The 18,189-nt window shown below is 43.2% G+C and overlaps 2 protein-coding genes across 2 annotated transcripts in view; both read left to right on the forward strand.

Annotated features, from left to right (window-relative positions):
* LOC135462472 (titin-like) overlaps positions 1–4,863 on the forward strand; it is a 78,981-nt gene extending 74,118 nt beyond the window's left edge. Inside the window, exon 16 of the mRNA XM_064739698.1 lies at positions 27–4,863. Within this exon, the coding sequence (XP_064595768.1) occupies positions 27–4,583 (4,557 nt within the window). The 3' untranslated portion in view covers positions 4,584–4,863. The remainder of the gene's footprint in view (positions 1–26) is intronic.
* Positions 4,864–7,494: 2,631 nt separating this feature from the next.
* On the forward strand, positions 7,495–16,005 carry LOC135462473 (uncharacterized). The gene has a single exon (XM_064739699.1). The coding sequence runs from the start codon at positions 7,495–7,497 to the stop codon at positions 16,003–16,005; it is 8,511 nt and encodes a 2,836-aa protein (XP_064595769.1).
* The last annotated feature ends 2,184 nt before the right edge of the window (positions 16,006–18,189 follow it).

Raw genomic sequence — 18,189 nt, forward strand, 5'->3', positions numbered from 1 at the left:
TTCAATATGAAGAGATCACAGCAGAGGAAGCAGTACTGGATGAAGATATCACAGCAGAGAAACCAGTACTGGATGAAGAGATCACAGCAGAGGAAGCAGAACGAGATGAAGATATCACAGCAGAGGAAGCAGTACTAGATGAAGATATCACAGCAGAGAAACCAGTACTGGATGAAGAGATCACAACAGACAAACCAGTTCAATATGAAGAGATTTTAGCAGAGAAACGTGAACTAGACGAAACCATCTCAGCAGAAAAACCAGTACAAGAGGAAGATATCACAGCAGAGAAACCAGTACAAGATGAAGATATCACAGCAGAGGAAGCAGTACTAGATGAAGATATCACAGTAGAGGAAGCAGTACTAGATGAAGAGATCACAGCAGAGAGACCAGAGATCACAGCAGAGGAAGCAGTACTGGTTGAAGAGATGACAACTGAGAAAGCAGTACTGGATGGAGAGATCACAGCAGAGAAACCAGTACAGGATGAAGATGTCCAAACAGAGAAACCAGTGCTAGATGAAGAGATCACAGCAGAGGAAGCAATACTGGATGAAGAGATGACAACAGAGAAACCAGTTCAATATGAAGAGATCTTAGCAGAGAAACCTGAACTAGACGAAACCATTTCAGCAGAAAAACCACTACAAGAGGAAGAGATCACAGCAGAGGAAGCAGTACTAGATGAAGATATCACAGCAGAGAAACCAGTACTGGATGAAGAGATCACAGCAGAGAAACCAGTTCAATATGAAGAGATCATAGCAGGGGAAGCAGTACAAGATGAAGATATCACAGCAGAGGAAGCAGTACTAGATGAAGATATCACAGCAGAGAAACCAATACTGGATGAAGAGATCACAGCAGAGAAACCAGTTCAATATGAAGAGATCACAGCAGAGGAAGCAGTACAAGATGAAGATATCACAGCAGAGGAAGCAGTACTAGATGAAGAGATCACAGCAGAGAGACCAGAGATCACAGCAGAGGAAGCAGTACTGGATGAAGAGATCACAGCAGAGAAACCAGTACTGGATGAAGAGATCACAGCAGAGAAACTAGTTCAATATGAAGAGATCACAGCAGAGGAAGCAGTACTAGATGAAGAGATCTCAGCAGACAAAGCAGTACAAGATGAAGATATCACAGCACAGAAACCAGTACTGGATGAAGATGTCAAAGCAGAGAAACCAGTACAATATGAAGACATTTCAGCACAGAAACCAGTACAAGATGAAGAAATTACAGAAGAGGAAACAGTACTAGATGAAAAGATCTCAGCAGAGAAACCAGTACTGCATGAAGAGATCACAGCAGAGGAAGCAATACTGGATGAAGAGATCACAACAGAGAAAGCAGTACTGGATGTAGATGTTCAGAAAGAGAAACCAGTGCAAGAGGAAGATTTTTCAGCAGAGAAACAGGTACAAGATGAAGAGATAAAAACAGAGGAAGCAATACTGGATGAAGAGATCTCAGCAGAGAAGCCAGAACAAGACGAAGACATCACAGCAGAGGAAGCAGTACTGGATGAAGAGATCACAACAGAGGAACGAGTCCAAGAAGACGATATCACAGCAGAGACACCAGTACAGGATAAGGATGTCCCAGGTGAGAAGCCAGAACAAGACGAAGACATCACAGCAGAAAAACCAGTACAGGATGAAGAAATCACAGCAGAGAAACCAGTCTTACATGAAGAAGTCACAGCAGAGAAACCAGAACAAGAAGACATCACAGCAGAGAAATCAGAACAAGACGAGATCACAATAGAGAAACCAGTACCAGATGAAGATATCGATGTAGAAAAACCAGAAAGAGACGGAGATGTAACAACTGATGAGCAACAAGATGAAAATGTAAGAAGTGGAACACCTGAAAAAGACGTAACAACAGATGAGCAGACAGAAAAAGATGTTGCTGAAGATGTCAAAACTGAGGAATTAAAAGATTTCATACAAGCACAAGGAACATTTGAAGAAGTTACAAGCATGGAAATGGTTTTAGAGAAAAAGCCTGAGGCACAAGAAACAGACAATGCATATGTCGCCCGTGCAGCTGATGTATGCACCAGAGAACAAGTAGAAACACGTATCAGTCAGGCATCAACCGAAGAAGAAAGAGTGGAAATGCCAGTGATGTCAACAGATACAGACGGAAGAGGAATATTGGAGGAGGAGGAACCTTTCATGCCGATGGACTATGATACAGCTGAGTCATGGAGTGAGGACGAGTTGGAAGTCACAGACGGAACTGAGTCATCAAACTTTATAGATATTGCAACATCATTTGATATGGGTACAGTTAAAGATGACACAGGCGTTGAGCACATAGATGCAACAAAAATTGCAGGTGAGACTGATGACACTGAAACTTCACCAAATGCTGATACATTGGAATCAGCTTTGCCTAAAGTGACTGATGGAAAAGTACATATAGAAACAACTGCGGATACACACGATGATGACACTGCCGAAGGTGTGGTTGCTGAAACACACGATGACACTGCCGCAGGTGAGGTTGCTGAAACACACGATGACTCTGCCGCAGGTGAGGTTGCTGAAACACACGATGACACTGCCGCAGGTGAGGTTGCTGAAACACACGATGACACTGCCGCAGGTGAGGTTGCTGAAACACACGATGACACTGCCGCAGGTGAGGTTGCTGAAACACACGATGACACTGCCGCAGGTGAGGTTGCTGAAACACACGATGACACTGCCGCAGGTGAGGTTGCTGAAACACACGATGACACTGCCGCAGGTGAGGTTGCTAAAACACACGATGATACTGCCGCAGGTGAGGTTGCTGAAACACACGATGACACTGCCGCAGGTGAGGTTGCTGGAACACACGATGACACTGCCGCAGGTGAGGTTGCTAAAACACACGATGATACTGCTGCAGGTGAGGTTGCTGAAACACACGATGACACTGCCGCAGGTGAGGTTGCTGGAACACACAATGACACTGCCGCAGGTGAGGTTGCACAAGCCTCTGAGGATGTTGAAGAAGCCTTACCATCTGAATACAGACCAAGAGCAGGATCGCTCATTGAAGAAGTATCTGCTGATACAGCCTTTGCAGTTAGGGACAAACTCGATGTGTATCAGTCAACATCAGAAGAAATTGTGCCATCCCAAGAGGTAATACAGGGGACAGCTTTGGAATCAGAAATCAGTTTCATCTCGAAATCTGCTGAAGCTTGTGAACAGTTGGAACTGACAGAAGGAACGTATACAGAATTTACCACACAACCTATTCAGCAGGACATGAGCTGTAAGCCCTTTGATTATGACGCAGGAGGTTCTACAAGGCAGTGTGAATATGAGATACCAAAGAAGATTAAAGATATAGCTGAATCTCCGCTGATTGAGGTTACCAGTGCTACTAGATCCGCTGAAATTGAAGAGCCTTTTATGCCAGTTGACTATGACACAGCCCAGTCAGGAAGTGAAGATGAGTATAACTTCACCGAGGACAAAGATTCAGCAGAAGGTGCTTGCGGAGGTAGAGATGTTATTTTTATGCCACGAGACTACGACACGGCAAACTCAGCAAACGAGGATGAAGTGGATCTGTGGGAAGGTATTGACTACACTGTTGCTGAAATGAAACGCACAGTGGAAGAGCTGAGCACTTCTGGAAGTGAAGATGAATATGATTTGGTGAGTGCCGCAGAGAGATTCAAACAGGAAACTGCACCTCCAGAAAAGTACACAGTCTATGTTTATGGTATGACGACTGATCAGTCAGATGCATTTGAAAGCCAGTTTGAAGAAGACTTAGGTGACACTGCCAGGCAGAATGTAGAAGAAGTGACAAACAGATTCCCAATAGAAGAAGACTCAAGCTCCACGTATGACAATGTTATTGAAGATGTCCCAGAAGAAAATCTGTTTGAGGAAACTTGTCAAAGAACAGCAGAGACTACTGAATCGGATTGGATTGATGCAGTAACAATTCCTGTGCCCCAGCTCCCACCCAGAGAACAAGAAGAAAAATCTTTAGTTGTAGAGGATGAGAGAGAAATTCTGCACCTCCTGGAAAGTGTTGTCAGTGCTGTGGTCGGTGCTAAGGCTGCAGTCACTGGAATGCTTGGTTCAGAAACTGATGAGACCCATGATGCTGATACGGAAGAGGAATTGAGGCTTACTTTGGCTGAAGCCGAGAGCACACAGAAACATGTTGAAAAGCTTATCAGCGATGTAAAAACCAGCCTCATGCAATCTCAAGAGCAGGCTAGTAAATTTGACCTGGGGAAGGGAAAAGAAAGCAGCATGGAGGTTCTCTCTGGATGCGACTCGCACACCACATCAAGTGTAAGCGTGACAGAAGAACAAAATGTTACATTCGTCGAAGGCAACGTTCATTTGGATACTGAAACGCTTACTGGGGCAACATCTAGCGACTTCGGAGCAATTACAACAGGGGATGACACTACATCCACAAGTAAGAAGTTTGACGAGAGATGGCGTGGTGGAATTGAACATATTGATGTTGACGTTGTTGACTCGGAAACAAGAGATAATTCCAAACTGACAGAAGAACCCAGTTGTAAAGCTGGTGACTACTGAGGATCGTCAAATGCAAGAGGATGGCAGAATTTCAGAAACAGATAATGAAGAATTCTTCATGGGATCGTCTTTGGAATACATAGGTATCAACCCAACTATTACGCAGACAACTAGTATAACTGTGGAAGTTCTAGAAGCAGCACAGGTCAAGGAAATTTTTCAGCCTGCAGACGTTGAAGAGTTCTCAGATAGCCATCGTGAGAGGGTTGAGGTAAACGCAGAGCTATGTGCCCAACCAACAGACTTTCTCGGCTCGACATCTTACTTAGAAATAATGCAGGCAGAACAACAGAGTGCGTAGATGAATCTCTGGACAAATGCTATGTTCCAGACTGGCTTGATAACCATGTAATTGAACCCACTGAGGAGCAGATATCTTCTAATCAGGCAGTTGTATCAGAAGCAAATGCAGACACCACAGGAGGTTCACCATTTGTGGCAAGTGTGCCACAAATCCCAGACAGTGGAGCCATCGAGAGTAAGAACAAAAATCTGGTATCAAGTGAAGACAGACGAATGCAAGAAGACCATAAGGACTTGAAAGAAAATGCAGAGGAGTATTTTACTGGGTCGTCCATAGAATTCATTGGTAATACCACAGAAAGACAAGCAATCCTTTCTACAAGTGTCAAAGATGAGACGCCAGATTTTGCATATCAGACAGTTCCAGATTGGCTAGAGGCACCAGCAAAGCAGTTTTCAGAGGAAGGACAAACACTATCAAGTGCAAATGACAATTTGTCTCTTGAAGATAGAAGAATGCAAGCGTTACATAATGACGTTAATCGTATGAGAGATGATGGTCCGCTTATGACACCTGAAACTGTGAAGACTGTTGTCTCCTCGGCTTTCGGTCAAGATGTTCCTGGTGAGCAGAAAGATTATGACAAAGCTGGAGATCATCTGTTGTCAGCTGAAGAAAGAAGAATGCAAGCTAGAGCACTGAGACCCAATGTCTTTGATGCAGATGCACAAGAATTCACTGGCCTAGAACTTGCCATTGCTGGCTGTACAAGACCAGCAGATCACGAAAGACCAGTGGGTGACAGAGATGATGAAGATTCTGCTGACCCAATTACGGAAGAAAGCAGACGTATACAAACCAACACATTGAAGGAGGGTAACGAACAGATATCTTTGAAACCTGATAATGCCATAGACGCAGAAATCCAAAGGTTAGCTGAAGAATCCGTGATAGAAGATGCTGGAAATATCAGACCCATGGACCAGTCGTGTGAAGACCACGATTTGCTGTCCACAGAAGAAAGAAGAATGCTAGCGAAAGCACTGGCCGAGAATGCCATTGGTGCTGCTGAGCAAAGTCTAGCTGAAGAATCCTTGCTAGAAGTTGCGGGAATTAAAACATCAGCGAATGAAACATGTGAAGATGATGATTTGCTGTCAACAGAAGAAAGAAGAATGCAAGCAAAGGCACTGGCCCAGACTGCCATTGATGGAGCGAGACAGAGTCTAGCTGATGAAACTTTGTTGGAAGGTGCTGGAATTACACAGTCCGTTGATCAAACAGTTGAAGACCTTGGTGACATTTTCGCAAAAGATTTACAGTCAACAGAAGAAAGAAGACTGCAAGTGGAAAGATTAGGACAGTATGCCCTGGATGCAGAACGAAGAAGACTGGCTGAACAGACTGTGTCATGTGATGAACAAACACTACATTCTCCTAAGGTCAGTGAAGCTGACTTTAAGGAAACTGAAAGCAAAGAAACAACCGCTGAGACAACGTCAGAACAAAGTAGAGAAGAACAAAAACGAATTTTGGCTGCAAGTGAAGAAAGGCGAATGGAAGGAAACAATCACGATGCCCATGAAGATGATGAAGAGTATTTCATGGGGTCTACTCTTCAGTACATTGGAATGTCACCAGAGCTCTATCAGACGTTAACTCTTAGAGCTAATGATGACAAACCAGTTCCTGAACCACAGATTAATTCTGTTGTTGAAATGGAGGCAGGTGTTGGCGAATCTTTTGAGGTTGTGGATCCGAATCTTCAGCAGGACGATATGCAAGATGCTTCCAAACACCAGCAGAGTATAGTAGAAGCTTATCTAACAACGGAACACACAAAACCAGTTTCTTTGATAACAGGACAAGAAAGTGATGAACAAAAAGCGGCAGTGACGTCACAAATAAAGGCCTTTGTGGAAGCTGTGCCAGAACACAAGTTACTTTACAAAGTCATGACTGACTACATCGTCGATGAAAGAAGAAGGGGCAGTGGATCTTTACCAGGAAGTCTAACACAGTCTATTTGTGAAGATAGTAGCCACCCTGATGTCGTTTCTGCTACATTCTGTCAAATGGAAGTGCCAGAAATAAACTACGTGAGCACATATGACCTGCCTGCTGATGGCCTCCCAGATTTTGAAAGCATATGCACTGAGAACGACAGTGTGTTTACAACTCCAGATTCTGATATGGATAGACGAACCTACACCAACATGATGTTATTGTCATTCAAAGAGCAGGAAGGACGTACTGTTGTTACAACACAAACCCATCTCTCAGACAATGCAAAAGACAAGGAAGAGCTGCATGAAGAGTCCGAGGAAAAACAGATGTTTGAAGGATCAGGAGAAAGGGAGCCATCAGTTGAAAGGACAGAGGAGTTTATATCTTCATCAGAAAGACAGGTATACTCAACAAGTATGCTTGTGTTCAAGTTAAACAGATGGAAGACCACAGAAGATGTAGAAATTACAGCCCGAGAGAAATCTGTTGACAAGGAAGATATTGGAGCCTCCGGTGAAAATGAGCTGTATTCAAGACAGTGCACAGGGAACAGAGATGACACCGATGAAGAGACTCACACTGAAACAATTCAATACTTCGTAGGCGTTAGACCAGGAAACCAGTAGCACATTCCAAGCGGGGTTTGAAAATCCTGAAAGTATGGAAGTAACCTGGAATATTGATGGCGTTGAGCGAAGACAGCAGGAAATAACAGAACATCTACCACAAATGAGTACACTTATTGACACAGATGTGAAACGTGAATCTACCTCGGCCCAAGAGGCACAGATCGATGTAACTGATGTGCCTATTTCGGACAAAGACACGCGAGATGAGGCCATAGACGAACAGTCGTTAAGTGTGAAACAACCGCTCAGTGAAAGTGAAAATTTGAGGGTGACAGAAATAGACACGTTAAGTGGTGATGAACCATTTGATGAGAGTAGTGATGCATTAGAGCCTCTGCCCAGCATTGATCATGTGGAATGCCACCTACCTGGCATTGGTGTGTTTGGCAGTAGGGAAGCTATGACGAGAAGACATCAAGGAGAAGAGCCAGCTTGTCCAGATACTGCTGTACAAGAATCCGTGCATGTTACTGATGAAGTTGTCATTCGTTCTGAAAGTAAAGGTGATTCGACCTTAGGAGAGGCATCGTGGGAAGAAGACAGTACCAAGAGTACCGAACTAAATATGAGCCGAGCAGAAGGTTCAGAATCTCATACACATTTTCTCCATGAAGAGGTGACCACAGGAAATGAAAGTTTTGAAGTGAAAGCTGTACAAGAAAATATCACCTCAGTGGAAAAGCCAGCTGTAGACCAAAGCTCACTTCATGGACTTTTTCAGGAAACTTTTGATTATCCATCAGCTGCTGAGAGTGTTGAGCAAGAACAAATGTTTTCAGAAGAACCAGATAGTGTTGAGTGTGTTCAGGATGTTGTTGAACAAAACACTTTAGCAACAGTGGATGAACAACTCACAGCTGGACAAACTGAAGAGTTTGCAGTAGTAGATTCGCCCTCTGACCAGATGCTACCCACTGAACAACACCAGGAACCTCAAGGGCTCTCAAGTATCGATCATGTGGAGACACATCTTCCAGGATTATTTTTCTCTAGCTGTGAAGTTCGTCAAAAGCAGTCTAAATCCTCAGTGGAAACGTCTTCTTCAACAGACAAATCAGAAATCTTGAACCCACCAGATGTTGACCTTACAGAAATACAAATCACATCTGATCGGGGTACAACTGACCATGAAATAATGCACTCTACAGCTGCTGAAATTGTTGTTGAGTGTGATCAGTCAAAAACTGCTACTAAAAAAGAGGATGAACTTCTCAATGAGCCTTTTGTGGAAATGGGCGAGTTTGCAGAAGCGCAGATAACAGCTACACGTGAGAACACCGTGCAAAGAGATAAAAATACGGATGAAATTGTACCATTGGATAACACAACTTCATGTGCTACTGGTGAAGATACTTCAGAGGATCTCAGAGAAGTGTTGGGTTCCCAGTCTGAAATTGTTACTGAAACGCACCGAGATGAAGATAGATGTTTAGGGACAAGTGAGGCACAGCATCTTATGGGCACAAACCTTGACCACAATTTACCGTCCATTGACCACATTGAGACACATCTTGACAAAGACATAAAACTAGCTGTAACAGGAAAGGCTGGTGGCATCCAAATAACTGCCCAAGATGATCTAAGCCCGACTCGGGGAACTGTGGTACAGAACACCTGCCTCATGTTGGCCTCTGAACAGGGTCCTAGCATTGCACCCTTGTCTGACAGTATTGGTATTAAGGTGTCTCAGGGAACAGTGGAGCATGCCATTGATGGAGATCAAGCCGACAAGCTTGGAGCAACTGCCATGCCAGAGTCTGCGACATTTGACATTCAGGAATTAGAAAGGCAGCTGTTACTGGCGACGCAGTGGAGGACTCTTGGAAGAATTGACGAGGAGGCGGTACATTCAACATCAACTTCAACATCAGGAGAGCCCGAAACACCCGATGTGGAATCTAAAGATGACTCATCACTCTACCATGAAGTGGAAAAGGCTTTAGCTGAACTCTGCAGTGAAGAACAGGCTTTGGCCTACTCGATTTCACCATATGCCGAAGGTCTGGAAATAGCAGAGAATTTGTCCTCGTTGGATTCATCCTCTACTCCAGCACAAGAGACTGAAATAGTTTTTGTGGATGAAAATCCATGTGTACAGAGTAACATACGTGTAGAAAGCAAACCAATTGCTCCTTACTCTGATAGTAGTGAAGATGAATCTACTGACATGGCCTCTGTTGTTAGTGTGACTGGACTAAATGACGATGAAGAGGACTTCCGAGAGGAGTCTGTGACTCAGCTTGACGAACAAGGTATTGAAGTGGAGAAATCTTACTCTGACCACACCAGCGAAATTAGCCTGTCAGATTCAGATGATAGTAATGCTTATAATGGAAGTGAGGTGAAGCAAGATGCTGTTGCAAGTGCATCAGAAGGCGAGGCTGAAATAACACCAATTACTGAAGTCCTAGAAACGCCTGTGATTCCAGAAGAAAGAGAGGAAGAAGAGGTGAACGATGTCCCTAGTCACAGTGAGCAGTCAATGATGTCATCTGATGACACGTCAGAAAAATCAGCTCCATATTTTATTGAGGAACTACATACTTCTGAAGAATCCTTACCAAGCATTGAATTCGACTGTTTTGATGGTGATGAGGATCGCTTCCAGGATGTGGCTGCTGAAGAATTGGCTGAGGTTAGAAATACTGGTGTGGATAACAGGAGACATGAAGGTCCTGATGCTGAAATTTCTGATGATACTGAAAAATTGGAAGGAAGAGGATCAGGATCTCCAGAAAGTGAGCAGATTGGTGTTACCAGTATTGAGACGGAATCACTCCCCACAGAAGCACAACCAAGTACTGATAATGTTAAAGACACGGCAGATTTGTCAGCTTCGGCTGCACAGCCAATGTTAATACCCGACTCATATGTGACAGAGGGGCAACCTGGTCTGGACAAAAATGAGATGTTGAATGTAGACCCAGATGGATCGGTCAAAGAACCGAAACATTCAACAGAGATGGCGGGATCTTTGACAATGGAACTAACAAACACTGATATGACTGGTCAAGAGACAGTATCAGACATCCAGACTAAGGTGTTGCTGTCAAATGCTTCAGAGGCATACTCAGCACAATTGCCACAGATCATAGATGCTGAACGTACATCAGAAGTGCCCGCAAGTACTGAAATAGAAGCACAACCATCGGATGCTCTACGCCGCACAGGAGAAGGAGAGAAAGAACAGTCAGGAGTGAACGTCAGTGTTCTAGAAACTGAACGAAGTTTTGAAGGGGATATTCCTAAGACTGAATCAACACCAACATGGGAAACCTCTGAAGAACTGGGCAAACAGTCAGAACCTGTCACTGACCAAATTGAAGACACTGGAACATCTGTTGGGTCGAAAGTAGTGGGTCAGCAAGTAGGGGAATCGCCCCAGTGCGATGCAGCAGCGTTATCAGGAAATTCAGACACTGATGCGTCTCTCAGTGATACAGACTCCTCTGTAGACTTCTCTTACGAAAGCGGTGCAGATGATGAATTGGAAGTTACTCCAGAAGTCTCCATGATTAAATTTCAGTCAGAACAAGAACATGGGGGAGTGGAAAATGTAGGTGTATTCTCAGAAGAGTCAAATAGACTTCATTTGAGCACAGATTTACCAGAAGACAGTTTACAGCTTCAGGCAGAAGAGGCACTGGACGAGCGAAAAGACTCCATCAAAGATGCAAGACCAGTGTTGAGTGTGTCGACAGATGATACAGCTCCAGACTGGTTTGAAGTTACACCAGAAGAACGGACTAAAACCGAAACCAACGTTATTGATTCTGGGATAGATGTATTGGTGTCCCAACAGCAAACTTGGAAAGAAAAGCCAAAAAACCAGGCGAGTAAACAGAAACAGGAAACTCAAGAAGTGGTAGATGAGCCAGAGGAGGATACTGCACCACAAATGTTTGATGTAGAGTCTGAGAGAGCGAGTAGTCTAGAAAGAGATTCAATGTCTCAAGTCGATATGGAAATAACTGAAGCTAGTTTGAACTCGATACAAAATGCAGTGGCAAACCAAGGACTAAACAAGGGCACAAATTTCCAATCCGAACAAAACCTTGGAAATGAAATATGTGCTGAAAAATCATTGAGCCAAGGAATACAAAAAACTCTACACACAAACCAGGATGTTTTAATCTGTGAAGAACATGAGCCTAATGCAAAGGCTGGAATTGGATTAGAGATAATTGAAGACACAAGACATGAAGCTGCAGAGACGCCAGAGCCGGCATATTCAAGTGAAACTGATGACGGTTTCGTTCACATGCCTCCAGAGAGTCCTCAGCAGTTTGCTTCTGAATTGAGAAGTGTGACGAGAACTGTCAGTAATTCTCCTCTAGACTCATCCACTGCAGATTTAAGCTATGGATACATCTTTGGTGATATGAGTGGAGTTTTATCATCTCAGACCACTGAATGTGTAGATGAGGACATGTCAACACCTCATATTTCCACACCTATCAAGGCTGGAGACTTGGATGCTACATTTGGGTCATCAGAGTATGAAAGGATTTCTGTTTCTCAGGATATGACAGTCAGCATGGAAGGTATCACAGAAACTGTTGAAGGCCTGAGTACTGAATTGAAACACCAAATCTCCAAAGATTTTGAAAAACCAGAAGAACTAAAGATAGTTTCTGAAGCCATTAACGAAGCTGACAAAAAACCTGAACTGTACTCAAGAACTCTGGCTGCCCCACTTCCTGGCATTGATGAAGCCGTGGTGGAATCCACACCTGTAAGAAAGCTAGCTAATGAAAAAAGAGAAAATTCCGAAGATGTTCAGGAACAGTTCCATTATGAATATGAGTATACAGGGGTTGAACAGACAGATCTCTCAATCCAAGAAGGAAATGAAGATACACAGCGAGTGCCAGGAGTTTACACAACGACACAGTCAGCTACATTGTCTGGCATACAAGACACAGCTGTGCCACCTATTTCAGTTAGAAATCTTGCAGACAGCTTTGAAATTTTGAAAGAGGAGTCGTTTTCTGTGACATCTGAAACAGAATGGAGCGAAAAGGAGAAAAATCGTGTTTCAAGTATTCCTGGAGTTTACACAAGGTCACTATCAGCCGCCTTGTCAAGCTCCACAGAATGTGTTGAACCTTCAACTCCTGTGCGAAAGTTAGCTGCAAGCCCCGATACGATGGAATGGGAGAGACCAACTGGAGAAATAACCGACACAAAAAGTGATGAACTTCAAGCACGTCGTTCTGTTCTGTATACAGAGGTTGGTGAATCTTCAACCACAGTGTGTAAGTTGGCAGACAGCTCTGAAAATAGCCAAAACTCAGGTGCCTCAAAGGAAGTTTCTACGAAGGAACAAGAAGCACATGTTCCTCATATTCCAGAACTGTATACAAGATCACTATCGGCTGCACTGTCCAGCTCAAGTGAAGTTGTGGAACCATCAACACCTGTGAGAAAGTTGGCTGAAAGTTCTGACCCCACACTTGATGCTGCAGAAATGGAGACGAGTGAGTTAAGATCTGGTCAAGATGCGACAACAAAGGGAACATTTATCCCTGAGCTCTACACAAGATCTTTATCAGCTGCTCTGTCAAGTTCTACTGAAGTTGTTGAGCCTTCAACACCAGTACGGCAACTGGCGGCTGATACATCTATGGCATGGGGAGGAGAGACTTTTGCAGAGATTATGGGTGACTCTGCTGCCATTGAAGAGAGAGAGACACATGCCACATTACCAGACCACGATTCCATGTTGCCATCTCCCCTGTCCGTTGCAGACGGTGTTTACCTCTCATCTTCAATGGAAGAACGGAAATCAAATGATACAGAGACTGAATTTACTTCTGATGGTCAAGAAGTGGAAGTAACTGATGTCTCAGGTGGACCAGAAGTTGAAGTCAAACCAATACCAGATGACCAGTCTAATTTAACACCATCAGGAGTATCAGAAGTACGCCAGGGGATATTATCGCCTGCGCTGTCTGACACTCAGGAAATCCTGCAACAGACGACATCCGTTAAAGAAGTTGCTGTCGAAAGTGGTCTACATGATCAGTGGACTCTACTGGATGTTGAAAGATCACCAGAGAGACCAACTGGAGAAATAACCGACACAAAAAGTGATGAACTTCAAGCACGTCGTTCTGTTCTGTATACAGAGGTTGGTGAATCTTCAACCACAGTGTGTAAGTTGGCAGACAGCTCTGAAAATAGCCAAAACTCAGGTGCCTCAAAGGAAGTTTCTACGAAGGAACAAGAAGCACATGTTCCTCATATTCCAGAACTGTATACAAGATCACTATCGGCTGCACTGTCCAGCTCAAGTGAAGTTGTGGAACCATCAACACCTGTGAGAAAGTTGGCTGAAAGTTCTGACCCCACACTTGATGCTGCAGAAATGGAGACGAGTGAGTTAAGATCTGGTCAAGATGCGACAACAAAGGGAACATTTATCCCTGAGCTCTACACAAGATCTTTATCAGCTGCTCTGTCAAGTTCTACTGAAGTTGTTGAGCCTTCAACACCAGTACGGCAACTGGCGGCTGATACATCTATGGCATGGGGAGGAGAGACTTTTGCAGAGATTATGGGTGACTCTGCTGCCATTGAAGAGAGAGAGACACATGCCACATTACCAGACCACGATTCCATGTTGCCATCTCCCCTGTCCGTTGCAGACGGTGTTTACCTCTCATCTTCAATGGAAGAACGGAAATCAAATGATACAGAGACTGAATTTACTTCTGATGGTCAAGAAGTGGAAGTAACTGATGTCTCAGGTGGACCAGAAGTTGAAGTCAAACCAATACCAGATGACCAGTCTAATTTAACACCATCAGGAGTATCAGAAGTACGCCAGGGGATATTATCGCCTGCGCTGTCTGACACTCAGGAAATCCTGCAACAGACGACATCCGTTAAAGAAGTTGCTGTCGAAAGTGGTCTACATGATCAGTGGACTCTACTGGATGTTGAAAGATCACCAGAGAGAGGCATGCAGAACTCTTTAAAAACACACGAAGCTACATCAGACGATTTGGCGTCTTCTGATGCTAACGCCAGCCTTAGAGAATGGACCGTAATTGAAAAAGAAGACACTGTAGAGCACCATATAATCACAAGTGCTAGGGCAGGAGCAAGAAAACCTGACTCTTTTAATGTTTCATCTGAAGCAGTCCAGCGGCCCAATCTTGATCATAGGAATATTCAAGCTGAGGGAATATGTGCTCACAAATCAGAAGTTTCTTATAAGAAGAGTTCTCAGACTGAACCAGTTTTGTCTGAGAAAGCATCACATTTGTCATGTGAGATGAAAGACACCTCGTCTTTCAAGGTATCTCAAGCAGAAAACGTCGAAAGATCTTTCAAGCGGAAGGCCAAGGTGAGAACAAAAGTAAAGACTTTTCAAACAGCTTCTAGTGATGTGACCTTTGAACCGTTTAAAAATGACATTCCATTCCCACAAGGTGATGATAGTGGTGATGAGTTTAGTTTATTCAAGCTTGTTGGAACCGGTGATTCTGTTGTGAACAAACCTGTTCCACGAGAGGAAACTGGGTCAACACAGAAACGAAAGAAAAAGACAAAGAAGAAGAAAAAGCCCGATGAAGACGATGCCAGGGAGCCACAACTGCCCGTCGTGGGGGTGGAAGTATGTTCAGAGCGATCGGCCCCGACATCAGCGTCTGACAGCAGCCCTGGTGAAGTTGAACCAACGTTTGGGAGGTTTTCACCACTGATTGACAATGAAGACACAATGCAAACTCCAAAAGATTCAGATGTTGAAAGTGTTACACGTACCAAAGGTAGCATTGTCAGTGAAAGTCAGAGTGAAGCAGAATCAACATATATTGATACTAGCTACACCAAGGTTATCAGCTTTCCGAAAAAGAAGAAACACAAGGACGTGCCCGGTACACCGCCTGTAATTGTTCAAACCCCAGTTGGTCTAGAACCCTCAACCTCACCTGCCTACTTTGATTTGCCAGCTTTTGGATCAGCTGGGTTGGAATGGGGATATGCAGACATCATGGAGACGTCACCAGGAGCCATTGCAGATCTGTCGTCTGAAAAGCCTTCAGAGTTGGAAAAGAAAGAACGCAAGTCACGCTTGACTGAGCTTAGCACCAAAAAGAAAGAAAAGTCAAAGTCTAGTGAGTCGACAAGCAAATCGTCAACTGATTTTCTTACTCTTCCTGGTGAAGAGCATCTTGTCCCTGGTCAGTCTAGGTCCCGTAGTTCAGACTCATCCCGCACAGAACGCAGACGAGTTCAAGACTCTGTCTCGCCCTCCAGGCTTAGAACGGCTGAGATTCCCGAGAGAATTCTACAGGAAATTGAAAATGAACAAAGAGAACGAGAAGAGCGCCTGAGCCAAACGAGAGAAATTTACAGATCGTCAAGTTTTGATCCAACACCGGGATCAAGAAAACAAGTCTCGCCTGGTCCAGAAGGAGAAGTTTGGACAAGCGGGCAAAGTTCAAAGAAGAGGCGCCAAAGAAAGAGTCGAAGTTCTTCTGTTCCTTCTGCTGCCAGGAAGCGCAAGCCAAGGAACAAGAACAAGAAGTAATCAGACTTCAATCAAATGCTCTCAAGTATCTTTGAAGACTGACTTGGTTTAGTATTTGGGACTGTGCAATGAATCATGGATTGTATTACACATTCGCTTATGGAATTTCTAAGTGTTTCATTTTTGTTTTGACAAAGGCTGCTTTATATAGCATGTACACTTAACTGACTTTCTGATATTGGAAGAGAAGCTTTAAGCAAGGCCGGATATTTTATCGTGTTTGCATATTTCATACGTTCTTTGGACTTGATCTGTAATGCAGATGTCATGACAGTTACTTTGATCTTCGCCGATAATTCTGTGTGCTGTGAAAATGGACAAAGGTTTACCACTCACACATGATTGAAGTCAACAGCCTGTCTAACTGGATTTTCATGCTTAGTGTCACTATGTTAAAAAAAAAAGCTGTATTAAAACCTACTCATTCATCACAAAGTGCATTCCACATGGATACAAAGAGTATACACTGCAAAGAATCATTGGAAGTGATGGGAAATCTAGAAACTGTGGAGACAGCCTGGCTGCCACAAACAAACTGACAAAGGAAAAGTTATCAGCATCGCATGATTTTAACCATAAAAGTAGTCTTGTGTCTGAAAGTTGTTACAAGCGTTCTCAATCTAGTGTCTCACGAAACTGCTGTGGACACTGAACTTGTGTGTTTCACAAAATTGGTATGGACATTTCTCAACTTGTGTGTCTCACAAAACTGGTATGGACATTTCTCATACTGTGTGTCCCACAAAACTAGTATGAACATTTTCAACTTGTGTCTCACAAAACTGGTATGGACATGTTCAACTTGTGTGTCTCACAGAACTGGTGTGGACATTCTCAACTTGTGTGTCTGACAGAACTGCTATGGACATTCTCAACATGTGTATCACAGAACTGCTGTGGATATTCTCAACTTGTGTCTCACAGAACTGCTATGGTCTACATCACGATTGTGTCACAGAACTGCTGGGACATTCTCAACTTGTGTGTCTGACAGAACTGCTATGGACATTCTCAACTTGTGTGACTCAAAGAACTGATATAGACATTCTCAGATTGTGTGTCTCACAAAATTGTTGTGGACATTCTCAGGTTGTGTGTCTCACAGAACTGCTATGGACATTTGCAACGTGTGTATCACAGAACTGCTATGGACATTCTCAGATTGTGTGTCGCACAGAACTGCTATGGACATTCTCAATTTGTGTCTCTCAGAACTGATACGGACATTCTCAATTTGTGTCTCACAAAGCTGCTATGGACATAATAATCTTGTGTGTCTCAGAACTTCCATGGACATTCTCGAATTGTGTCTCACAAAACTGGTATGGACATTCTGAAATTGTGTCTCACAAAACTGGTATGGACATTGTCAAATTGTGTCTCACAAAACTGGTATGGACATTCTCAACGTGTGTGTCTCACAAAACTGCTAGAGACATTATCAACTTGTGTGTCTCGCAGAATTGCTATGGACTTTCTCAAATTGTATCGGCAAAGACACCTTTATATTCAACTGTTGTACTTTTTTTTTTACTTTATTGACTCTATGAAACAGGTTACATTTGAAGAGATATTCAGACAATCAAAATGTCATCCCTTCTTGATAAATTGAACATTGTGATTACATGATCTGGGGATAAGTATGTCTGCTGTAATGGCTTTCGACATGATTTTCCCATTGAACATTTTTGTGTTTTAGATAAGAACAAGTTTCTAAATGCCTCAGCACATTGAAGAGCCATGGGAATTGCCAGTAAAGGGACATATTGCTAAAATGAAATATTCATATGCATGTAAATGTATTACCCAAAGTACATGTATGCATCCTCTCGTTAATTGAATAAGTAGAGAGCTGCACCAGAAAACAGGACATTAACAACTTTGAAGCGAAATTTGGACACACTTATATTATCCAGAGATTAATGTGACCAGATTTTTTAAATAATGAATTACGCCAGTAAATGTAACCAGGCTTAATCTATGTTCCTGTCCTTTCAATTTTTTTTTTTTTTTTTGTGGTTTTAAATAGTAAGCGTGCTACATTTCCACACAAAATTGGTCTCCGTCATTCTTTACTCTGCATATTCTATCCATTACTGGAAAATATAACTACGTCCAAATCTTTTACAAATCCATGAGCACACACTTTTTAAATGTTTGCTTTGAAAGGTTTTTTGTTTTATT

The sequence above is a fragment of the Liolophura sinensis genome, chromosome 2 (assembly GCF_032854445.1).
Source record: "Liolophura sinensis isolate JHLJ2023 chromosome 2, CUHK_Ljap_v2, whole genome shotgun sequence".
NCBI lineage: Eukaryota > Metazoa > Mollusca > Polyplacophora > Chitonida > Chitonidae > Liolophura > Liolophura sinensis.

What these genes read in the sequence shown, in the direction of transcription:
- LOC135462473 (XM_064739699.1), top strand. Translation starts at nt 7,495, where the DNA reads ATGGAAGTAACCTGGAATATTGATGGCGTTGAGCGAAGACAGCAGGAA.